Raw genomic sequence first — 24,522 nt, 5'->3', positions numbered from 1 at the left:
GAAGCGTGCCATACGCTAAGGCTCGATGTCAATTGAGAGATCCGATTAATCATCATCCTCCATCATATCTTATCTATCTATCTATCTATATGTCCACCATTTGTTATATACAACAGCACAAATCAATATGCTAGTATTAAGTATTAACCATTCTCGCTATGAGTATGAATGTGTTAATTAAGTTTTACAGAATAAAATAGTGCTCCCTGGATTCTGACATATCTCATGTGGATGTGGGGTAATCTTATTACCAAATTATACAATTTAGTATACGACCCTCTCTCTGTTTCTATTACAACTTTTTCTTAAGTAATCATGTTTCTTGGATCGGCGACTTCAACTAAATATGTAAGAGAACTATATGATATTTTTTCAACTACAAAAATTGATAGAGAAAATATAAGGGTGAATAGAACTTTGAATATGAATGTATAAAATAATAAGGGTGGAAAAAATGGAATACTCGTTGTTATGCTGGCGGTGATGAGAGTGGTTCATGCACCTTGTTTTGTCGCGTTATGCCTTCTTTGCAATAGTAGTGGATCCAAAACCAATAGAGGCAAGCCATGTGTATACGACCAAAAATGATCTGGACGGTTGATAATGAGATCAAATAATCCCTGCGTGAATCGACGGTCACTATTGATCCTCATATATAAATGGAACCATCTTTCTTACTTATTTTAGCCTTTTTTAACTTGTTTTACTTTTGGATGCAAGTTATGTTACGCAATTATACCATTTATAGTAACTCCTATATATGTACACGCTTTTCCATAGCTTAGCAACCGACGAAAGTCTTTACGACCTAGCACTAGCTAGCTCGTTTTATAAACATGCATACAACTATTTTATTGTTTTAATGTTCAAGATCATTTATCATTACAAGTTTAAAAGATGAGGGATAGAATCCACTGATCAATATTTTTTACTTGGCTTGTTATATATAATAGTTAACGAAATATCAAAAAAAAACTATATAATATATAGTTGTATATATGATATTGCATAAGTAAGTTTGTCCGAATGCATGTGGATTTTGCACTAAGACTAGAAGACAAATTTTAACATTGAATATATATAGATATATGCCCATAAATGTGAGAGTTGAAAATGGGTAGAAATTCCTTACAATTATATAATATACTAGATTTTAACCCGCGGTATACCGCGAGATTATTTTTTTTACGAAAATCATTAAATTTTAAATTATAATTAGTTAATTTTTTACGTTTTATTTGAAGTTTAAGATTGTATAATTATATTTTGATTGTTAATTCTACGATTTAATCTGCGGTTTATATACAACACAACAATTTATTTTTGTTATAAATTTATTTCACCAATCCAAGATAAAAATATTCGGAGGATGAGCCAGAATTCATTACAAAACTTATTAATATCCGTTTATATTATTAAGTTGTACCCGTTTGTTTATAATAATCATGTATATAGAGGTGTCAAACAGGTCGGTCCACATTTCTTTTTTCATCGACCGCAGCGGGTCAACCTGCTAAGACAGTGGTCGTTAAAGTTATGCCCAAGCATATCCTCAACTTAAATTTTATATTAATTATTCTTAAAAAATTTAGTGGCAAAAAAAAAAGAAATTTTTAAATAACTTATAGTATTGATATTTTGGAGTTATCTTAATTGGTATAACTTAAATTTCCTCACATTATCACATATTTCACGTATTATATATACAGAACTATGTAAAAATATTATTTATATATAATATATTTATTTTAATCTTATATTTGTAGTTTTTGGGACAACCCGCCAACCGCAGACATACCTTGCTAAAATCCGTAATCCCGATAGACTTAATTGTAATGACCATCTTTTAACGGTACACCACATGCCTATATTTTCTTTATAATCTATATCGTTAGAAATTTATTACTTTTTAGTATAATATACTGATGGTCGTAGCGATGGATTATTGACATTTTAAATTTATAAGAATATTGATCATAATCCGTCCCATAATAATTTAAATTTATTAAATTTTATTAAATAATATATTTAAAACATTTATAAAAATTAATCTATACATAAATCTGACTGTTTAGGAATTTAAATTTTTTTTGTTTTATGTATTTTTTAGGGATTTTATTTGGTAATGTTACTTTTCCACAAATCTTGCTATAGATTAAATATTTTATATTTAGTAGAGGAACTCTTTAGATTTTCTATATATTAAAGACGGAAAACCTAGAAGAATTTTTTTTTAAATTAAAAAATTTGAAGTAATTGAATATGATTGACTGAAATAAATATAGAGTTTTCTATATTGGAAAAGCAAAAATTTTGTTTAGTTTTTGCAGAAAATTAGGTTCAGAGGTGGAGATAATTTAGGAAAATTATATTGGATTGATAGGAGAATATTTAATTAACATACCTTATTTTGCATATTTTGATTTTTTGTTTTATTTTTTTTTAAAGTATTTTTATGGTAATGGCATTGGTTGTAAATACCTTTGAACTCCAAGCCTTCTTCTCAAAAATACTGTGAAATTAATAATATAGATATGTGTAAATTTTAATATATATGTAGTAGTATAAGTTAAAGAAGACTGATGGGCCACAAGTTGCTATATAAATCATTCCACTTCTTGTTGTATTGCTTGAGTTCTGATTGGGCACAGAACTAGTACCATTGCCATTACCGTCTCTTTCTCTCATCATCAATCATCAATCACCTAAAAGAAAAACCCTAAAATCTCGTTTTGTACGCTTTTTACCAGTTTCTCTCCATACCCATTTTACCAGCTTCTCCATATCTCTCTCTTTCTGTCTCTATGGATTCTGACATAATGAACATGATGATGCATCAGATGGAGAAGCTTCCTCATGAGTTCTGTAACCCTAATAATTCATCTTTCTTCTCTCCCGACAATAACAACAACAACACTTTCCCTTTTCTCTTCAACTCAAGCCATCACCACTCTGATCATTCAATGACCAACGAACCAGGTTTCCGGTACGGTTCGGCAGGTTTACTTACTAACCCTTCTTCTCTCTCTCCCAACACAGCCTACTCTTCCGTTTTGCTCGACAAAAGAAACAACAGTAACAACAATAACAACAACAGCGCGAACATGGCGGCTATGAGAGAGATGATCTTTCGCATCGCCGTGATGCAACCAATACATATAGATCCCGAGGCGGTTAAGCCACCTAAGAGGAGGAACGTTAGGATCTCGAAAGATCCACAGAGCGTGGCGGCTCGGCATAGGAGGGAGAGGATAAGCGAGAGGATTCGGATTTTGCAAAGGCTTGTTCCTGGTGGGACGAAGATGGATACAGCTTCGATGCTCGACGAAGCTATTCATTATGTAAAGTTTTTGAAGAAACAAGTGCAGTCGCTGGAGGAGCAGGCGGTGGTTAGTGGCGGTGGAACAGGAAGGGTTATGATCGGTGGCGGTGGAATGACGGCGGCGAGTGGTGGTGGCGGCGGAGGAGGAGGAGTTGTTATGAAAGGGTGTGGGGCAATGGGGACTCATCAGATGGTGGGTAATGCACAGATTCTTAGATGATGATTATCATTTTATTATTATAATATTAATGTCAGAGAAAAGGAAGAACAAAAAAAGATTCTGGAGAGGGAAGAATTAATTCATATTAAAGAAACTATGAGAGACTGTTAACTTTGTTTATCTTGTTTAATTAGATAAGTGATCGTTTTTTAAAGCCAAGAAGACTCTCCATGGTTGTTGGAGCGGGTTTGTAAATTAGGAACTACTATTATCATTGTAATCCTTTGTTAATGAAATAATTAAAGCATTAATGATATATATGCTTTTCAGTTTCAGCTTGTGTAATAAGTGTTGACTCTTTTCTGTACTTTTTTCTTTGTTGTCCAACTGACTTGTGTAATGATATAAATGCTTTTTGTAACATGCATGCTAATATCCGTACTCTTCTTAATTTTTTAAATAAATGTATATCACGAATTGAGAGTACTACTCTTTATACTGACATACTGTTAATATAAGTACAACAGTACTTGATAATATAACTAACACCAGAACATTAAAAGTCGTCATTAACTTTTTCTCTACATTTCATTATTATCGTATGTATGTTTTTTTATCATTTGTTTGAACCGTTAGGCACGTAACGTACCAAAAATTATCCATTCATTTATCTTTGTATGTATTGCGTCTTATTCTAATTCTTAGGACTTAGGTAAGTAATAATGTCCAAAAGATTAATAATAAATTCTCTAAAACCCATATATAGAAACTAGTCATAAAGTATCAATTTAAGTATTTAGAAGTTTGAACTGGGCCTTGTCAATGGGATTGGTCTTTCGCTAAAACTTCGGAAATATTTTGGAACCAAGGCCTAAAAGGGAGTTTCAAATAGTATAAAAAGGAACCATAAGAAAGCCCAGCCCATTAATCTCAAGCTAATAATCAAACGGTTCATAACCAATTCATCCTCACATCTCTTATCCTACACCGTGTCCCACCAGATGACTCATCTTCACACTCACAAGAATTTTACAAAGCACAAAGCTCGAGGTCCATAAATGGCGCATTGAATTAGAACCCTCAAAAAAGCATAGTCTTTCACAACTGTAACACCTCTTCGCATGTGACTTCACTTGTCACTAAGTCTATTTTTCTTCTTTCTTCGGTTTCGTCTCCCTCCAACAACAACCATGGCAGCTTCGTCTCTCAATCTCATCCTCATTGTCTCTCTTCTCACCTTCGTTTCACTCCCTAGATCTGAATCTCTCTCCGATAACCCATCTCTCGTTCTTCTACCCGACGGTTTCGACTGGCCGATCCCTCACGCCGACGAATTCGACATCATCAACGGCGAAGAAAGCTTCGAAGTCACGGAGGAGGAAGACGACGACGACGGCGTAGATCGACGGTCGTTGTACTGGCGGAGAAAGAAGTATTACATATCGTACGGTGCATTGTCAGCGAATCGAGTCCCGTGTCCTCCCAGATCTGGGAGATCTTACTACACTCATAACTGTTACAGAGCCAGAGGTCCGGTTCATCCGTACCGCCGTGGTTGCTCGTCGATCACTCGATGCCGGAGATTTTAGATGAAAAAAGCATATGGATTGGGCATTTTCGTAATTTCGCCAACCATATGGGATTTTTATGTATTTGTTTGTTGTGTAATGTTCCCCCGATGTGTAATTTGTTAAATTAAACCTGGTTGATTATTATTACTAGTTGTTATGGTCGTTAAAATTTTAAACCCTTGGGGTTAGTAATGTGTAAGCTCAAGAACAATGCACTAAAAATGGTGATTTTTTTTTTTAACTTAAAGTTCATGAGGGTGGATTTGGTAATTTTGCAACTGATTTTTTTTTGTTTTGGTTTCGTTTTTCGTCGGTGCCTTTTTAATTATTTGTTTGTACTGTTTGTGGGGAGTTAACTCCGGGGTCACATGTGTTTGGACTTATTTGATTTTGATCATGTTCCAATTTCCATATTTTCATCTGAACTCGAATTTTTAAAAATAAATATATGGTTTAGGCCGTGGTTGTTGTTTGGGCCTTTGTTATCATTTTATCGTTGTTTTTGACATTGTTGGGCTATTACTTTGGCCCAATTGAGGAATTTTGGGGTTAGGTTAGTATAGCTAGGTAGAGTGTAGACTAAGATTATTGATTATTTAGAATCTGAGTTCAGAATCGAAAACGTGCATGGGTAAGTAAATAGTAAGATGCCATAACAAAACAAACGCAAATCATGCATCAATAGTTATGTAAATGGTCTTTTTAAACAAAACAAAAGCAATACAGTATTGACTGTAATTTTTATAGCCATGCGCTGTATAAATAAAATGTTAAGTTTCACGCACGTAGATAGAACTCTATGCAACATTCTTCAATGTGAAATCATAATCGAACGTATAGTTCTCAAACACGTTGTAGAGGCGTGGTTGCAGAAAAAGGTCATATTCATATTCATACAGTATATATGTTAACAACACTTAGTTCTACCACGTATTAATTAGCAGAAAAAATGCATCGTTTTCATGCTTACAGATACTCAATTTTGCAAAACCTAACAATATATCCATGTTATCCCATAATAGATAAAACATGCACGTGTAACATAAGAAGCTCATCTTTATCTTCAACGGTCAATAGACGGCATTTTTGCCTTTTCTTTCAAAATTTCAATCTTGGAAGAAAAATTAAAAACGACTTTGTATTTTGTATGTTTTAGGATTTACCTTTGACCCAAACTCATAAATAATAGTCAAGATTAGTAGAAACATGTTTAAATTGAAATGCATGAACTTGCGTTTGGCGGCTGATTATGCGTTTGGTTTAAAGATGACCAACATTTGAATTTTAATAAAGACTAATCGTCCTCTCTCTCAAAAGATATATATTTTAGTTTGACTTTCGTAACATACGAAAAGTAACAAAAAAAAAGATTATGCAAATGATAAAAGAGTGTTATATGACGTTGCCCTCTCCTAATTCAAAGGGGTCAATCTAAATTCCATATTACAAGGAATATTCCAAAACTTTGGATATCTTCAAAAGACCCCTATTGACTTTGCCTACAAGGTTAAATCTACTTGCACGTTGAAGTTGAATTCGAACGTGGAATAAAAACCAACTATATTCTGATTCAACGTTAAAATAGACAGTCGTTTATGACCCCTACCGATATATACTATTTCGTCGCAACTTTAGTTGAAAGATCTATACGTTTAATCCTATAATTAATGAAGAATATAATTAGGCTATTGACTTGAAACATGTGTTTGGTTTGTCCAAAGTAATATTTTCACAATCCTACTTCAATATATACTAGATTAAGATCCCTGCTAGAGCACGGATTGAAATTTCTTTTATTTATATTGTAATTTTTTGTAAAATATAATTTATGTGATTGTTTTCTAAAAAAATTTGGATAAAACATTATGCAATAAAATCATATGCTAAATATGATGGCTTGAAAAAGACACATATTTTGTAAGTTTTATATTGCTAATGATTTTAGATAAAAATTCGTGCTATAACACTGGTTAATTTTTATTTTATACAAAATTTTGTATATTTTATATTTTAAAAGAAAATTTTAATATGTTGTATTAATTTATATATGTCAAGTTATTTCAACAATGTATATTTTACATCATAACTTGAATGTCATTATAAGACATAATTTTGTAAATTTAGTTTTTAAAAAGCGAATTATTATATTATGAGTAATTTAATATATTGTTATACTTTTTGTTTAATATACGTGATTTCTTGAAATTCTTTCATATTATAGTGACATATTATTGACATTGCTATAACAAATCAATATAGAGTGTTTATAATTTCTATCTTTTTGATCTATTAAATGTTTATGATATTCTTCAAAATATCAAGTTTCAATATTTTAAAAATCTTTCAAAATAAATTGTTTAAAGTTTATTATATTATATAAAATTAGAAAATTCAACAAAAGAATATTAAATTAAATTTAAAATATTCAAATTTTGACCCGTTACTCAGTAAATTTTTTAATTCAATAGATATTATTTAAAAAAAAATATTACTAAAGCTTGAATATTTCATAGATTGAACAATTTATATTTGTTTTTAAAAATTCAACTTATGATATATCTAGAAATAAAACTATTTTTAATTATAATAGATAATACGATAATTTGTTTCTTTCACAAAATAGAGTCATATTAAAGATGAGAGGTGAAGTATAATGATAATTAACAAATTAATATAGTAAGTTAGATATCAAAAGATTTTATCTGATGAATAATTTGATAAATAAAATTAAAATGGTAAGTTAGATGATATCAAATGATTCTTTAGAATATTGTTTTTGAGATTTTTGAAAACAGCGTGTTCTAATAATAAAATCTTCAGAAAATAAATTAAGTTTACACTCATTATTTAACTTGTAACCAATTAATGTATAACCTATTTGTAACCAACTTATTCAAATTATATAGTCTACATACAAAATAAAGTTGTGTACTTCCGTTTTATTATAAATGAGATTTTCAAACGTACATAACTGTGGGATTGGGAAATTATACTTTGAAACTATGAAAATTTTTTATATTATATACACAATGATATGATCAGATAGGGTTTCTGGAGAGATTAATTAAGGTGTATACTACATACTTGTACGATAAATTTATTTTCGTGGTACCACACTACACTATGCATATATTAAAAAGATCTCGAATCTGACGTGATCGATATGAAGATGCCTCACAAACTATTGGAAAACTACATCTATATATAATTTATGAAAATTCACATAAAATGAAGTAGTTGTTAAAGAGGGCTGACTATACCAAAAGATACCAAAATTATTGATGAAATATCCATGAAATAAACTGTGGGCCGCCATATTTTTTTCTAATAAATTAATATTCCTGAATTTATAATATAATACTACTAATAAGCAAAAAAAAAAGGATAGCATTAAGCAAGTAGGCTGCTCTTTTCCTCGGATTCAGTGAATTATCCAAGTCGCCTGGGTGGTGTTGGTTCATAATTTCATATCCATTTTACCTTCACATTTCTCTGTTTTCCAATATAAAGACTATATACTATTTAATAGCCAATGCAAGTTGTACTAGTAGACATGCTCGTAGAGATCGCAACTCCACTCAATCTAATGGCTAGGGATCACGTCCATGTGACGCTTTCATTTGATTGGTTCGTATGGACGCCATTTTCGTTTCTTTTTTCTAAAGTTCCACTCTAGATTCTATAAAAATGAAGCATGTGATGGTAACGGTGTTACAATTTAATTTACAAAACAACCTTCCCTTTCTTCTTTCAACTTGTCTTCGTCAGGCTCCGTTACAAACTTACAACGTTAATTAATTATATTTTTCCCTTTTTCTAAAATATCATAGACAAGAAATTTAATTACAATATCATTGTTTATGTACTGATATAAACAAAATAAAATAAAATAAAAAACAGAGCCGCCGCAACTTGCGTAAGTCTGTTGGGGTCGAATGACTTCAGTGCGAAGCACCCGCGCTTTTCTTGGCCATTTTTAAAATTTAACTGTTACAACATAATTACTTACACATGAAATTGAAAGAAAAAATAAACTTAGATTAGAATATATATATAATCTGTTCACATACATACATATTAAATGATTTTAATGAAGTCATGGCCATAGGAATCCAGACTTGGGCAGGCAAGTTGGCCTTGGCCATGAAGTAAGTAAACTACATAAAAGCATTATTATAATAGATATGTGATTAATCAAATAATAAAAAAATGATTGGAGAGTTGTCGGATAAACTTCTTTTTTGTTTTCCTTTCTTTTGTTGAAAGCTTGATGAAGCTTCGAGATGAGTTGCGTTACTATTGGAAATGGTAAAATTTAGAATATTAAAGTAAAACTATAGAGCTCACATGCCAAGGTTTTGTTATTATAAGTAAACCTATAGAGCTCACATCTAAACAACTATTGTATAAATTAAAAGTATATAGCTAGTTAATCAGTTTTATTGGTCATCGTTGTGAATTGATCGGGCATGCATGGTTATAAGCTTATATAAGTTATACTATATGACATATTGACATGTCAAAAAATAAGCTTATAGCACACGTATGTTACTCAATATTCAGAAGTCGTCATTAGCAAAAGTAATAAACCTAAACTGACCCAAATCTAAATTAAATCCCCACTTTGCGGCTTATCGCACAGTAGGAAGGAATATTAATGTTAAAGCGTTTGCAACGGAAAAGGATTTGATTCTTGGGTGGTACAAACAAAATATAAATAATTTGCAATGGCAACTTGCTTTGTATAGTTTTATATATATGGTCGAAATTGAATATCTACCTAGCTACTTTTAAAATAATATATATTGGTTGTGCAAAGCACGGTGATTGGATGGCCATGATTTAGTTACAAGTTGCATTAGTAGTTTTTCTATTCTTCTATACGCACATATGTTTATGTATTGTATATTTGGGTTAACCTAACTACAAAAATCATGTTATGTAATATGAGTTCTGACTTCTGAACGTGATTAGCGAAGTACTAATCGTGTAATTATAACCAGGGATAGCTACGAAGGAGTGGCATATGCGAGGAGGATTCTATTCTATGCCTTATTCGCTCAACATATGAAATGAGGAGAGTCCAGAGCAGAGGCCAAGAAAAGAATATTATCTGTATTATACAAATCTAATTTCTGTTTATTTAAATATTGCTATTACAACCACAATCACTTTTAAGTACAAATACTATAAATAAAGTTCTCTTCAGTCTTCATGTATACACATCGATCCACATCAATCTATGCGAGATTGAAAATAAAGTTCAAATTTTCAATCTCTACAATACGTTTTCAATATTTCTAATAATAACATATCACGCATGTTTCTGAAACCTAAACTGAGTTGGTTACATAATTAAACGCAAATTCAATAGAAACTGACTTATTATTAGCAACAATAACGATCAATGATCTCATTAAATTATCAAGCATGTTACTACTTTACTACCACTAAAAAAAAAAAAATATCTACCTCGTGAGTCTATGATATTCAAAGTTATACAAAAAACAATAGTCGTGCCATAATATTTATTAATATCATAATAAAAAAATATCACGTAGCTTAAAATAACATTTAGTTTAACAGCCCAACAAAGAAAAAATCTCCTCTCGTCACGTGCATTAATTACTCCCAACAATTCAGACTTTGCAAATTTAATTATATTATTACAAAAATAAAAAAATCGTAACCTAAAATTTTTTATTTTTATTTCTCTATACAAAAAAAAAAAACAGTGTATATATATATAGAGGAACTTGCACCAGGAAGTAGCATTAACCGTCACGAGCTTTTGTGCTCTGTTTCTTTATTTTATTTTCTCTCAAATCAAACTTTGAATTCCCTTACATACAAATCGTGTTTGCTTCGATGGAGTGGATTCGAGGAGAAACGATCGGATACGGAACGTTTTCTACAGTGAGTCTAGCGTCGTCACCGTCTAATAACGGTTCCGGAGCGTTTCCAACGTTCATGGCCGTGAAATCTGCAGACTCATACGGCGCTGCTTCGCTAGAGAACGAGAAAGCAGTTCTAGACAAACTCGGATACGAATGCGACGAGATCGTACGGTGTTTCGGCGATGATCGGACGGTTGAAAACGGAGAAGAGATGCATAACTTGTTCTTGGAATACGCTTCTAGAGGGAGCTTAGAGAGTTATCTCAAGAAACTAGGCGGTGAAGGTCTACCGGAATCCACCGTACGTCGTCACACAGGATCGGTGCTTCGAGGATTAAGACATATCCACGCTAACGGATTCGCTCACTGCGATTTAAAACTCGGGAATATTCTGTTGTTCGGTGACGGCGCCGTTAAGATTGCTGATTTTGGATTGGCTAAGAGAGTTGGGGAAGTAACGGCGTTAAACGAAGGAGTTCAGATTAGAGGTACGCCGTTGTATATGGCGCCGGAAGCTGTTAACGATAACGAGTATGGATCAGAAGGTGACGTGTGGGCTTTGGGATGCGCTGTAGTTGAGATGTTTAGTGGCAAAACGGCGTGGAGTTTTAAAGAAGGATCGAACTTCATGTCGTTGTTGATACGCATCGGTGTTGGTGATGAGGTTCCGTTGATTCCCGAGGAGTTGTCGGAACAAGGAAGAGATTTTTTGACAAAGTGTTTTGTTAAAGATCCCAAGAAGAGATGGACGGCTGAGATGCTTTTACATCATCCGTTTGTAGCCGTCGATCTTGATCACGACGGTTTAGTAGAAGAAGAAGGTTTCGTTGTTAACTTGAAAACAGAGAAGGAGGTTTCTACATCGCCGAGATGCCCTTTCGAGTTTCCCGATTGGGTTTCGGTTTCTTCCGGTTCACAAACGATCGATTCACCGGAGGAGAGGGTTACGAGTTTGGCGGCTGATTCGACCCCTGATTGGTCTGTCACAAATAGCTGGGTCACCGTACGGTGACGGTAGTGATTAAAAACAGGGGACAAAAACAGAGTTGCAGAGAAAAGGCTAGAGCTTTTTTTTAATATTCCTAGTCAGATCCAACAATTCTAATTTAATTCGTTGTATAAATATTTTGTTATTAGAAATTCAGAAATTTGTTACATGTAAATACCAGTTTTGTATTAATGATCCCAAATCTTGATTCTCTTTAGTATATATAGACACACCAATCAATTTGTATAAATGATCCATAATCCCAATTCTCTTTCTCCGTGAATGTGATATTTAGACAAATCATGCGGACATATAAGGTAATAATCAAAATCCTTTGTAAAGTGAAGATTAAGACTCTTGGACAAGGCTCGTGGCCACCACAGAACAGCTAACTTCTGACTTAGCTTCATCTTCATCAAACCAACTCACCGATCCATACACCACGTTCTCTTGTAACGCTCTCGGACTCTCCAATCTCACAGTGTAACTTAGCTTCTCATTTTTCTCGCTGAACATTAGTCTTTTTGGCTCTACAACGACGTTTAGACCCTTCAAGCCTCTCACTCTCACACTGTAGCTTCTCTTTGCTTCTCCCACGTTCGTCAACGTTCTCCGAAATGTCTTGGGACCGTTTTGATCAGACGTGAAATAGGCAATGATTGAAGGGTAATTGAGATATGGAGATGGGTTCTTACACGCATCGGAAAGATTCGATCTTGTGATGATATTGATCAGTTTTCTTGATTGTTTTGCATTGTGACAAACGAAGTTTATGAAATCTTGTGGACTTGTATCATAGATTAGGCCAGGGTTCAAGACGTTTTTGGTGCCCACATGTCCTGCTCCAACGGCTAAAGGGTTGTCTAAAGTCAAAGCCGTTGTCATAATTGCAGATTTTATAGCCGATGGACTCCAATTTGGATGGACTTGCTTTATAAGCGCAGCTACTCCAGCTACATGAGGTGCAGCCATTGATGTCCCAGTTAAGAGGTTAAATCCGCTGAGTAATGGTCTTGTTGTAGTTCCTGCTACTGGTTTAACCGGTGGCCAAGCAGAGAGTATCAGTGTCCCAGGGGCTAGAATGTCCGGTTTGAGTATTTGAGGGAAGCTTGTGAATGGACCTCTCGAGCTGTATATGTCTACTTCTGGAGCTGGTTTTGTCCCGATTACCGTTTTCCGAAACTCTAGCCTCGCGGTCGCGTTGTTGCTCAATGCATAGCTTTTTATAGTTTGTTGGTGCTTTGAGCTGATGAATGCTACCGGAAACTGGTATTCGATTGTGTCTTGTTCCGTAAGTAACTTATCTGTTACTAGAACTACTGCTGCAGCTCCGGTGGATTTGGCTTGTTGTAGTTTGCTTTCGATGTTAACGTTTTCGTAACAGACAACAATTATGTTAGCAAGAGTCTTGTTTCCGGCTTTGCAAGATTCTATGTACGTCACGGGAAACTGAACTGAAGGGAAATCTCCGGGAAATAGAGACGGAAAGTTGAAGCTAACTCCGTTTCCTAACGTTAGGGTTCCTTGAAATTGCCGACCGATTGTTCCAGCTCCAACCGTCATAATCCACGGCGCTCCGTTAATCAAACTCCAGTAGTAAGGCCCGTCATTACCACCTGAAGCAACGACGAAAACGCCTTTTTGAATCGCAGCAAATGCTGCTACTGCAATCGGATCATTTTCTAGACCGAAACCATCGGCTTCGTCGCCGTCATCATTCTCAAAGCTCAATCCTAGTGACAAAGATATCACATCGACTCCATCTCGGATCGCTTGATCAATCGCTGCGATTACATCTGATGCGTAAATCCCTTCTTCCCAAGCGGCTTTATAGACTGCTATATGTGCGTGCGGTGCGATTCCTGAAGCGGTTCCTTGCGCATAAGAGAAGTAAGATGCGTTCTTAACGTGATTTCCAGCCGCAATGGCTGCAACATGAGTGCCGTGTCCGATTGTATCGTAAGGTGAAGAGTATTGACCAATCTTGCTTCCTCTCAAATCAGGGTTGTTGGCGAACAAACCCTTGTTGAAAACTCTTGCACCAATTAGTTTCTTGTTGCACAAGGAAGAAGAATTGAATTGACATTCTCCTTTCCATTTAGACGGAACCGAACCAATCCCATCGTCGTGAAAGCTGGGACTATCCGGCCAAATTCCGGTATCTATAATACCGATGAATGTACCAGCTCCATAATTCGAGACCGGCCATGTACCGGATGTCGAATTTAGACCGATAAACTGCGGAGAGAAAGTGGTGTGAAGCTTAACCGGTAAATCTTTGGTGAAAGAGACATACCCGGGTTTGTCTTTAAGACGTTGGAGCTCGGAGTTGGTGAGAACCGCGCTAAACCCGTGAACCGAATCGGTATAAGCGTAGATAATCTTTGGTTTTCTACCGGTTATAACCGAAGTAAGAGTTGTGGAAAACCAGCTTTGGTGATCGGGAAATGGCAACGGTTTAACGGATAAGTCCATATGGATGATGTAAGTAGAGGTCTCTGCCGTCGCAACCGCTACGAAGAAGTAGATGATCATAACAATCACGACGGTGGTAGTAGTTGCCATCTCTGAGCAAGTTTTTTCTCTCTGGTCTCACTAAACTGAACTGCGTTCTGGTTGTTGGTAAGAATGGATTATAGTATTGTAAGAGATGTTTTATTTTTGTGATTATGATTCAAAGTCGGAGAGATTGTAACCTTTACTTGACTTTTGCTTTTGGTAAAGCTGTTTTAGGTGGTCGGCAATACATCCTCTCATCATTGTTTCTTTTTACTTTTCTCTTTCCATTGGGTTTATTAAAGTGTACAAGGCCTATTGATGTTAGGCCCATTGGGCTTGAGGGGGGGGGAGTATTAGGGTAGGTGAGAGCGTTGTTGGATTCAGATTTTGCAAATGCATCGCGCCAAGTCTTATAGATTTTCCCGCCATTGCCATTGGTGTCTTTAACCTAAATCAGTAAATCGGATGCTAAGCTTCGAGGTTCAAAAAAAAAAAAAAATCCCCAAAATCCCCAAATTAGCCGGAATTGAAAAATGTCCGGTGATAATTCGACGGAGGGTGGCCGACGACGCAGCCGAGGGGCGGAGGCGTCGAGTCGGAAAGACGCACTCGAGAGGCTGAAGGCGATTCGACAAGGGGGACTTCGGAATCTATCAGCTTCAGGTGGTGGGTACGATATTAGGCTAGAGAAGCCAATCTTCGATACGGTTGATGATGAAGAGTACGACGCACTTGTTTCCCGGAGACGCGAGGAGGCTCGCGGATTTGTAGTCGACGACGAGGAAGGTGGCGATTTGGGATACCTCGACGAAGGTGAGGAGGAGGATTGGTCGAAACCAAGTGGACCAGAATCGACTGATGAATCAGATGACGGTGGTAGGTTTAGTGGCAGACTTAAGAAGAAGAAGAAGAAAGGGAAAGAAATGATGCAGCAACCTCAGGTTAAGAAGGTGAATCCGGCGCTTAAGGCTGCTGCTACTATCACTGGTGAAGGTAGACTTTCTTCTATGTTCACATCTTCAAGTTTCAAGAAGGGGAAAGAGACTGATACAGGGAAGTGCGAGGGTATACTCAATGAGGTAATTGCACAAGTTACTGTAGATGATCTTGATAGGGAAAGGCATAAGAGAAGGAAACAAACAGGTACTGTTCCAGTTACTATCTCTAGGAACAAAAAACTGGGTTTTGTTACTTCAAGCATGAAAATGAAGGAACCAGAACCAAGACCTTTAGTGTACGAGGGTGATTCTGTTTCCATGGAGAATGTGTTAATGAAAGATTTGAAAGAGGAAGATATGGTAGAGTCTGAAGTCCTTCCTCCGTATGTTTCTGAGAGTATGGATTTACCTGGAAGTGATAGTGTTATAGAGGATGGATCAAAGAAGATAAGGAACGCTGAGGTGAAGACGGAGTTAGGTGTAAAGGAGGTGTTTACATTGAATGCAACAACTGATATGAAAGAGACGGATCCGGCTTTAAGCGCCACTGCTGGTTGGAAGGAAGCGATGGGAAAAGGTGGAACTGAGAATAGGGACTTACTTGGTTCTAGTTGTGAAGGGCAAACTGAGTTTGATTTGAATGCTGATGGATCACTTCATTTCTACATTCTTGACGCTTATGAGGAGGCTTTTGGCGCCAGCATGGGCACAATATATCTCTTCGGGAAGGTGAATCTCTTGGGATTTTTCACTCAATTTTGTTTAAAGTTGTTATGTGGCGTTAATCTAGATATGAATTTGGACATTCTCTATTTACAATTCAGGTTAAAATGGGAGATACGTACAAGAGTTGTTGTGTGGTAGTTAAGAATATTCAGAGATGTGTTTACGCTGTTCCAAATGATTCCATATTTCCTTCCCATGAACTAATCATGCTCGAGCAAGAGGTGAAAGACTCTCGACTTTCTCCTGAATCCTTTCGCGGGAAATTACATGTGAGTTTGACTGACTGTGTTACATGCTTGGAGGAAGCAATATCTTTTTCGATGGTATTTATTCTTGTTGGATGTGTCTTCTCAGGAAATGGCATCAAAACTGAAGAACGAAATTTCTCAGGAATTGTTACAACTCAATGTTTCAAATTTTAGCATGGCGCCTGTCAAGGTTTGGTTATTTATTTACTTTTTCATGTATCTTGCAACAATACTTTTTTGTTTTACTTTCTATTCTGCTCTTTATGGATAAATATCAGAGAAATTATGCTTTTGAGAGACCGGATGTTCCTGCTGGCGAACAATTTGTTTTGAAGATAAATTATCCATTTAAGGTTTCAGCTCTGCAATATCAAACTAAAACTCATCCTTTCTTTTGTTAATTTGTTTACATCTCAACACTAATGACATATTTTCTTTGTTCTCACAGGATCGTCCATTTCCAGAAGATCTTAAAGGCGAGTCTTTCTGTGCTTTGCTCGGGACTCATACCAGGTTCTGGCGTCTTACTGCTTAGTTTCATTACCTTTCCCTCTGTTTGGTAGTTGGTCATTTAAGTTTGTATTTTCTAGTCTTTTGTAGACTTCTTAGTTTACTATGTATGCTGGCTATGTCGATTTAGCACGGTGCAATTTTTCCAACCTTATCGAAGTTAATTTATGTGCAGTGCTTTGGAGCATTTTATTCTTAAGAGGAAGATCATGGGACCTTCTTGGCTCAAAATTTCAAACTTCTCTACTTGCTCACCTTCTGCAGGAGTACGACCTTAGAATTGTGGCATAATCATATTATCAGTAATTTTCTAGTTCTGTTTATCTCCAATAATGAGAGGATTTGAAACTTGTGCAGGTGAGCTGGTGCAAGTTTGAGGTTACTGTTGACTCTCCCAAGGATATCGCTGTTTTAGTTTCGGAGGACAAGGTGGTTCATCCTCCTGCTGTCGTTACAGCCATAAATTTAAAGACTATGGTCAATGAAAAGCAGAACATAAGCGAAATCGTTTCTGCATCTATTCTATGCTTTCACAACGCCAAGGTTGGTTTACAACATTTAAACAAAGCTTCTTTGCCGTTTTTTCTCTTTGTGAAGAATATGGATATTTGATCATGACACTAACAATCACCAGTATGTGTTCGTATCATGTGGTTCTATATAACTGCTCATTTTTGGACGATTGTTTCTTGCTCAAAGACGCTATTATGTCTACATTAATAGCTTGACATATGATGTGCGTGCTCCTTGATTTTTTAGATTGATGTTCCAATGCCAGCTCCAGAAAGAAAGAGATCTGGTATTCTGAGTCATTTCACCGTTGTTAGGACTCCTGAAGGAACTGGTTACCCAATTGGTTGGAAAAAAGAAGTGGCTGACAGAAATCTAAAGAATGGCTGCAGTGTTTTAAGTATTGAAAACAGGTGTGTTGCAGCTCTGTTACTAAATAGGATGTGCTTATGATCCATATATATCTTTGGCAGTTCATGTTGCTTTGTTCAACATTTTTTTTCCTTTTCTTACTGCAGTGAAAGAGCATTGTTGAACCGATTGTTTTTGGAGTTGAACAAATTGGACAGTGATGTTCTTGTGGGACATAATATATCAGGTTTTGATCTGGATGTTCTTCTTCAAAGAGCCCAGGTATAGCAAAATCTCTATTTACCATTTAGAAAAATGGTAGTGTCGTTACAGGTTTTTTCTTTCTATGATGTACTTTTTCATTTACATGACCTGGACAATGTGCTGCTATTTGACTCATATCAGTTTTGTAAGGCCCTTGTCTCCTAGGCTTATTAGATGATTTTTAACATTAATAAGCCAGCAAGTTTTTTTTATGCATTGTACATCCTTTAGTCTCTTTTCCCAGTCTCTCGTGTTGTGATGGTGACGTAATAGAGATCTGAACATTGTCTGTCTTGTTCTTACTACTGTGCAGGCTTGCAAAGTTCAGAGTAACATGTGGTCCAAAATTGGCCGACTTAAACGCTCTTTCATGCCTAAGCTTAAAGGAAACACTAATTTTGGGTCTGGAGCTACACCAGGGCTCATGTCTTGTATTGCTGGAAGGCTCTTGTGTGATACAGATCTATGTTCTCGTGACTTGTTAAAGCAGGTATGGTACCCAACTCTCGTAAGTAGTAAGTTGAAGCTCACTCCCTGATGTGTAATCATCTGTTTCTTGTAGGTCAGTTATTCGTTAACGGACCTTTCAAAGACACAGCTGAACCGGGACAGGAAAGAGATAGCGCCCAATGATATTCCCAAAATGTTTCAGTCATCCAAAACACTTGGTGAACTTGTAAGTTCTTCAATGAGCCTGCTCGCCTGCTCATCTCTGTTTTACGCATGAGTTGGTACTGCCACAATACTAATATAGGTTATGAGTCCTTGCGAGTGAAATTTTTTGGTGCATATTGGTGAAGAATAAAATCGTTCAGTCATACGTAGAAGTAAAGGATTTGCAGATAACAACAGTTCATGTAAGCTTGACGAGTGATGACTGCGTCTTAATTCCTCGCTTGTTATAACCTTTTTGGTTTTCAGATTGAATGTGGTGAGACGGATGCATGGTTATCCATGGAGCTCATGTTTCACTTAAGTGTTCTTCCTCTCACTCTCCAGCTTACTAACATAAGTGGCAATCTTTGGGGGAAAACACTTCAAGTAATGACTCCTGATTCTCCTCTCTTTCTCTCACTCTCTCTCCCGGGAAGCTATATGCTGCTGACTTATGCATTTTTTTGTTCATGACCAGGGAGCCAGGGCGCAGAGGATCGAATACTACTTACTACATACATTCCACTCGAAAAAGTACATTCTCCCAGACAAAATTTCACAACGTATGAAGGAAATAAAGTCATCAAAAAGAAGAATGAATTATGGTCCAGAGGAACGCAATGTAGATGAATTAGATGCTGACATGGCTTTGGAGAATGATCCGTCTAAGGGCAGCAAAACAAAAAAAGGTCCAGCCTACGCTGGTGGACTGGTGTTGGAGCCAAAGAGAGGCTTATATGACAAATATGTGTTGCTTCTGGATTTCAATAGTCTTTACCCTTCTATTATACAGGTTAGCAGATTGTTTTCTATTTTCAAGCCTTTGGTGGCTGTTTCTGCCTGCATGATAGATAAGAGTCATGAAATTTTCAGGAATACAATATCTGTTTTACGACTATACCACGATCTGAAGATGGAGTTCCTCGTTTACCTTTGAGTCAGACACCTGGAATTCTTCCAAAGGTTTGTAACTATTATCGATCCAGTATATATTCTCGATCTGTTATAGGTCTTTCAACATCAAATCTATAATTTACCCCAACCCAGTCAGAAAATCCACCAACCAAAAGTAATATTTTGCCTCATTTTCTTTTACTAAGACCAATGCGACCTAGCTGTTGCCTGTTCAGAATTGTATTAGTGACTGCTGTTTTCTGTAGTTGAAGTAAAATTAATCTTGACATCATCTTCTAAATTATTGCTATATGCACTTCTCGTTGCCACGACTTTAAGTTTTTCTCCTTGTTCTGGTATTCCCAGTCTAATAAAGAATCCCACTATCCGTCTTTGTTTTAGTTGATGGAACATTTGGTTAGTATAAGGAAAAGCGTCAAATTAAAGATGAAGAAGGAAACAGGTCTCAAGTACTGGGAGCTTGACATTCGACAGCAGGCATTAAAGCTCACAGCCAACAGGTTTGCATCCATGGTTTTGCTTGTGTCGGCAATAATTGCTAATCACCGCATTTTGATGTTTATGATTTCTTATTCATTCTAAACACAGTATGTATGGATGTCTGGGGTTTTCTAATTCAAGATTCTATGCTAAGCCTTTAGCAGAACTCATAACACTACAGGTAAGTGATGCTTTCTGTGTTTTTGAGTGACATTATTTGTTTTCTTTTTCTCTATTCTTCGCGTGATTAGGCCAATTTCCTTATCATTGCAGGGAAGGGAGATCCTGCAAAGAACCGTGGATCTTGTCCAGAATCATTTAAACCTAGAGGTATCTCCTACACATCGAGTCTCAGGAAATTCATTTCAGAAGAGAAATTAGTAAAATGTTTCAACATCTCTGCTCTATCAAGTCTAGAATTAAACATCTTGCGTTTACATAGGTAATATACGGTGACACAGATTCAATCATGATTCACAGCGGACTAGATGATCTTGAAGAGGTGAAAGCCATTAAATCAAAAGTCATCCAAGAGGTAGGTTGGATTATAAATTTGTCTCTATCTTGCTGTCTTTGGGGAAGGTGCGAGTATCAGACATTTGATTTTGGTTTTTTTAGGTCAATAAGAAGTATAGATGTCTAAAAATTGACTGTGATGGTATATACAAGAGAATGCTGCTTCTTCGAAAAAAGAAGTATGCTGCTGTCAAGTTGCTGTTTAAGAATGGGAAGCCTTGCGAGGTAATCTTTTATATAAATATTTTTGCGTACCCTTTCTTTTAGAAAATTCTGGGTACTAGATGCATTCTCAATGCAGGACATTGAGAGAAAAGGTGTGGATATGGTTCGTCGAGATTGGAGCTTGCTCTCTAAGGAAATAGGAGATTTATGCCTGAGTAAAATCTTGTATGGAGGGTATGTTTTGAAACATCCACTACAGAACATTTTTTTTACTCTCTCGTGCAAGCACAACAAGCCTCTTCGTCTTTGCAGGTCATGTGAGGATGTTGTCGAAGCAATTCATAACGAACTAATGAAGGTAATCTTTGTTATCATTTTTATTAATCTTCGCTAATTACTTTGGTGTTCTTTATCATCCAACACGTGTTGCTTTGTCCATGCAACAGATACAAGAGGAAATGAGAAATGGGCAAGTTGCCCTTGAGAAGTATGTCATCACCAAGACATTGACTAAACCGCCTGCAGCTTATCCTGATTCCAAAAGCCAACCACACGTTCAAGTGAGTATGAGAGCTATTATTCACTTCATTTGTCCCTGGATATATGCTTTCCATATATTTACTTAACTTAACTCTCTGATTTGTGTGGCCAAATTAATCTTCTCAGGTTGCACTCAGAATGAGGCAACGTGGTTATAAAGAAGGTTTCAATGCTAAGGATACTGTGCCATATATAATCTGCTATGAACAGGTTTCCAACACAGAAGCCCAGCTAAATATTATCAGATACTCTATAGTTTTCCTACTAAATCTTTTATGCTTCCTCTGTGCAGGGTAATGCTAGCTCTGCCAGTTCAGCAGGGATTGCTGAACGTGCTAGGCATCCTGATGAGGTGAAATCAGACGGAAGCAGATGGTTGGTTGATATAGATTACTACTTGGCACAACAGATTCATCCGGTGGTGTCTCGTCTATGCGCAGAGATTCAAGGAACAAGTCCTGAACGTCTAGCCGAGTGTTTAGGACTTGACCCATCAAAGGTATAACAGCTTTCATTCAAGCCACTTATCGATCCATTATTCAGTGATCATGAATTCATGATAACTGATTGGAAACAATGTGTTATTCTAGTACCAAAGCAAATCAAACAATGCCACGAGCAGTGATCCTTCGACCTCCCTCTTATTTGCTACAAGCGATGAAGAAAGGTAGTGATATCTTTCCTATTTGTAATTTGATATCATATATTTTCTCCATGAATTGGCAATATTCCTATAAAACAAAATCCCCAACAACGTAATTTACATGTAAAAAATGCAGATATAAAAGCTGTGAGCCGTTAGCATTAACATGCCCCAGCTGCTCTACTTCTTTCAACTGTCCATCTATTGCTAGTTCTGTTTGTGCGTCAGTCAGTAAGAAACCTGCGACACCTGAAACAGAGGAATCTGATTCCTCATTCTGGCTTAAACTGCATTGCCCGAAATGTCAGCAGGATGATATCACTGGAAGAATATCCCCTGCTATGATAGCTAACCAGGTAAGTCAAAGTTTGTTGGAAAGGATCCTAATCTGTTAAGTTTCTCAGAATAAAAAAGATATGTATCGTTATGATTTGGCCTGCAGGACAGATGCTTTAGTTATTAAATCATTCTCATACCTTTCAGGTGAAAAGACAGCTTGATGGATTTGTGTCAATGTATTACAAAGGCATAATGGTGGTATGTAAAACCTTCTCGCCTCATTTTTTTTTCCCGTAATTCTGAACATTTTTCCTTATTAAGTTATGATTATGACGTTTTCTTGTACATTTTCCCTTCTACAGTGTGATGACGAGTCTTGCAAGCACACAACCCGCTCCCCCAACTTTCGCTTGCTTGGTGAACGTGAACGAGGCACAGTTTGCCCAAACTATCCTAACTGTAACGGAACCCTTTTAAGAAAGGTATATCCCCTCATCGACCTTATAACTCCTATCTTTCTATTGCTTAACAGACTAACAACTCTTGACTTTGAGCCTTGTCTTATTACAGTACACTGAAGCGGAGTTGTACAAGCAACTGTCATATTTCTGCCACATCTTAGACACACAATACTCTCTAGAAAAGGTTTCTACTTAACGAGATTCTTATATTGGTAATATGGATATAAATTTGTCTTGTCTATATCCCTAAAGTTATCACTGCCATTTGAAATAACAGATGGATGTTGGCATGAGAATTCAAGTAGAGAAAGCAATGACGAAGATAAGGCCTGCGGTTGAATCAGCAGCAGCCATCACTCGAAGTATTAGAGACCGTTGTGCTTATGGAAGGCTGCAACTCACAGACATAGCTATTTGATAGTTGTAATAATCATCTACATGTAACTAAATTAATCTTTTATATAATCTTCTTCAGACATCATTATAATTAAACTACTCAATTTTGTTCAGTCCTAAAGCTTATTAGCATAACTATAACTGAACATTGAAATCTAGCCAATACTGTAACTCACAAACATTTTGGACTCTTGTGTCTGGCAGGTAATAGAGGAACCATGACCAGTTTGACGCCGGATCATCATCATTTTCTAAAGCAGAGTGGCTGTGGGAAAGCACATTTCTTGAGGTGGTTCCATCGAGTGAGGAGCAGCAAGGAGAGTCTCCAGGTTGGGGTTCAGGTCTTGCTCTAAGGTCTCATTGATCCTTGTCTGTGTAGGAGGTAGAACAGGTGGTAACCGCATAGGGTTTAGACCTAAACCATTCATAACGGCTAAAGTCTGCATTAAGCAGTTATTAAGTTAAAATCAAATGATAGGTTTTGCAAATCAGACATTGATTGTATGTGATCCAAGTAAGTAATTAAAGAAAACCTGCACTTGAAGTTGAAGCTGCTTCAGATATTCAATAGCTTCATCAAGCATTGAGGCTTTGTCAGTCTACAAACAAAAGAAATACCAATCAAAACAAACAATGTTTCTCACAATCTCTGTTTCTGCAAAACAAAGAAAACAATGTATACCTTGTTGGAATTGGGTATGAGTTTCTGCAAAGCTTTCATTTTCTCGTTGATCTTGCTCCTCCTCCTCTGCAAAAAACAAAACTCAGCTTCTATTATTAAAAATCTTTAAATTAGGCTTCTTCTTTTGAAATTAAGAATCTTTAAAGGAGAAAAAAGAAGAAACCTTTTCAGACAAGTTGTGGAAGTGTGCATCAATGTTCCTCTTCAACGAATTTTTCTGTCTACCTCCATTTCTCTTTAGTGTTACCATTATATTATTGCATACAAAAAAAAAAAGACACTAATTTTAGTTTTGTTTTCTTTCTCAGCCACAAAAGACAGTGAAGTATCTTGGCAACTCCAAATAAAGCAAGTTTTTACCTTGTTTTCGAAAGCATATTTGTCTAGGCCAGTTTCAGAGACTCCATGACCGAGGGAAGGTAAGGTCTCAGCGGAGGAAACAATTCTCTCCGGTGGTGAAGAAGAAGGTTGAGTTATCGGAGTACGGGAAAGAATCTGCCGGAGAAAGCTGGAGAGTTCGTCGGAAGAAGATGGAGGAGCAAGACGATCACCGACGTCAGAATCACCCATATCTCTCTCTACTAACTCTGTGTATAGCTTTTTTCGTAGTAAAAGGTTTATAGGCGGGGGAGGTAGGTGCGTGTGGTCACGCCCCTAGGAGAAGCGAGTGTGAGGTTCTGAAGAGTGAGTGGCGTGTCGAATCCCTATAGACATAATCTGGTGTCTCTCACTCACATCACTTGTGTAGTTGTGTGTTGTGAATAGTTAGTTCCCTTCAGTAATTTTTATTTACTTCTCAACTTTTAT

General features: G+C 36.4%; 4 protein-coding genes and 2 pseudogenes across 7 annotated transcripts; 4 read left to right on the top strand and 2 right to left on the bottom strand.

Moving 5' to 3' along the window:
- Positions 1–2,599: 2,599 nt before the first annotated feature.
- On the top strand, positions 2,600–3,817 carry LOC104745093 (transcription factor HEC1 pseudogene; annotated as a pseudogene). The gene has a single exon (XR_015574651.1). The product of XR_015574651.1 is annotated as a transcription factor HEC1 pseudogene (transcript).
- A 675-nt stretch (positions 3,818–4,492) lies between these two features.
- On the top strand, positions 4,493–5,300 carry LOC104745083 (protein RALF-like 34 pseudogene; annotated as a pseudogene). The gene has a single exon (XR_015572767.1). The product of XR_015572767.1 is annotated as a protein RALF-like 34 pseudogene (transcript).
- A 5,521-nt stretch (positions 5,301–10,821) lies between these two features.
- LOC104745075 (mitogen-activated protein kinase kinase kinase 20) lies at positions 10,822–12,113 on the top strand. Its single transcript, XM_010466250.3, has one exon. The coding sequence runs from the start codon at positions 10,922–10,924 to the stop codon at positions 11,960–11,962; it is 1,041 nt and encodes a 346-aa protein (XP_010464552.1). The 5' UTR covers positions 10,822–10,921; the 3' UTR covers positions 11,963–12,113.
- Positions 12,114–12,178: 65 nt separating this feature from the next.
- LOC104745065 (subtilisin-like protease SBT1.9) lies at positions 12,179–14,674 on the bottom strand. Its single transcript, XM_010466237.3, has one exon. The coding sequence runs from the start codon at positions 14,501–14,503 to the stop codon at positions 12,287–12,289; it is 2,217 nt and encodes a 738-aa protein (XP_010464539.1). The 5' UTR covers positions 14,504–14,674; the 3' UTR covers positions 12,179–12,286.
- A 145-nt stretch (positions 14,675–14,819) lies between these two features.
- On the top strand, positions 14,820–23,580 carry LOC104757537 (DNA polymerase alpha catalytic subunit-like). 2 transcript variants are annotated; one of them, XM_087475809.1, is made up of 31 exons: positions 14,820–16,104; positions 16,200–16,370; positions 16,456–16,539; positions 16,628–16,702; positions 16,798–16,862; positions 17,035–17,125; positions 17,217–17,402; positions 17,619–17,782; positions 17,888–18,002; positions 18,298–18,474; positions 18,547–18,660; positions 18,906–19,025; positions 19,117–19,431; positions 19,512–19,601; positions 19,935–20,053; positions 20,142–20,214; positions 20,307–20,363; positions 20,476–20,568; positions 20,652–20,774; positions 20,851–20,948; positions 21,027–21,072; positions 21,161–21,274; positions 21,381–21,464; positions 21,547–21,753; positions 21,845–21,921; positions 22,034–22,253; positions 22,381–22,434; positions 22,539–22,658; positions 22,747–22,821; positions 22,915–23,060; positions 23,238–23,580. In XM_087475809.1, the coding sequence occupies exons 1-30, from the start codon at positions 14,971–14,973 to the stop codon at positions 23,053–23,055; spliced, it is 4,602 nt and encodes a 1,533-aa protein (XP_087331935.1). In that variant the 5' UTR covers positions 14,820–14,970; the 3' UTR covers positions 23,056–23,060; positions 23,238–23,580. The 2 variants fall into 2 exon arrangements, with proteins under 2 accessions (XP_087331935.1, XP_087331930.1); XM_087475804.1 differs by having other exon boundaries at positions 22,915–23,077.
- Positions 23,079–24,467, bottom strand: LOC104745057 (transcription factor ALC-like). The gene is made up of 5 exons (XM_010466226.3): positions 24,076–24,467; positions 23,879–23,950; positions 23,716–23,781; positions 23,567–23,632; positions 23,079–23,473 (listed from the first exon to the last, which is right to left on the bottom strand). Exons 1-5 carry the CDS (start codon positions 24,283–24,285, stop codon positions 23,285–23,287), a joined length of 603 nt encoding a protein of 200 aa, XP_010464528.1. The 5' UTR covers positions 24,286–24,467; the 3' UTR covers positions 23,079–23,284.
- Positions 24,468–24,522: the final 55 nt, after the last annotated feature.

The sequence above is a fragment of the Camelina sativa genome, chromosome 2 (genome assembly GCF_030686135.1).
Source record: "Camelina sativa cultivar CO46 ecotype springtype chromosome 2, ASM3068613v1".
Lineage (NCBI taxonomy): Eukaryota > Viridiplantae > Streptophyta > Magnoliopsida > Brassicales > Brassicaceae > Camelina > Camelina sativa.
This window is presented reverse-complemented; position numbering and strand designations above follow the sequence as displayed.

Excerpts from the sequence above, each read along its gene's own strand:
- LOC104757537 (XM_087475809.1), top strand. The coding sequence starts at position 14,971 with ATGTCCGGTGATAATTCGACGGAGGGTGGCCGACGACGCAGCCGAGGG. Across the intron at positions 19,602-19,934 it reads CACCTGGAATTCTTCCAAAG|TTGATGGAACATTTGGTTAG; the intron begins GTTTGTAACTAT and ends TCTTTGTTTTAG. Across the intron at positions 22,435-22,538 it reads ATTACAAAGGCATAATGGTG|TGTGATGACGAGTCTTGCAA; the intron begins GTATGTAAAACC and ends TCCCTTCTACAG.
- LOC104745065 (XM_010466237.3), bottom strand. The coding sequence starts at position 14,503 with ATGGCAACTACTACCACCGTCGTGATTGTTATGATCATCTACTTCTTC.
- LOC104745075 (XM_010466250.3), top strand. The coding sequence starts at position 10,922 with ATGGAGTGGATTCGAGGAGAAACGATCGGATACGGAACGTTTTCTACA.
- LOC104745057 (XM_010466226.3), bottom strand. The coding sequence starts at position 24,285 with ATGGGTGATTCTGACGTCGGTGATCGTCTTGCTCCTCCATCTTCTTCC. Across the intron at positions 23,951-24,075 it reads AATATGCTTTCGAAAACAAG|AGAAATGGAGGTAGACAGAA; the intron begins GTAAAAACTTGC and ends GTAACACTAAAG. Across the intron at positions 23,782-23,878 it reads TCCACAACTTGTCTGAAAAG|AGGAGGAGGAGCAAGATCAA; the intron begins GTTTCTTCTTTT and ends TGTTTTTTGCAG.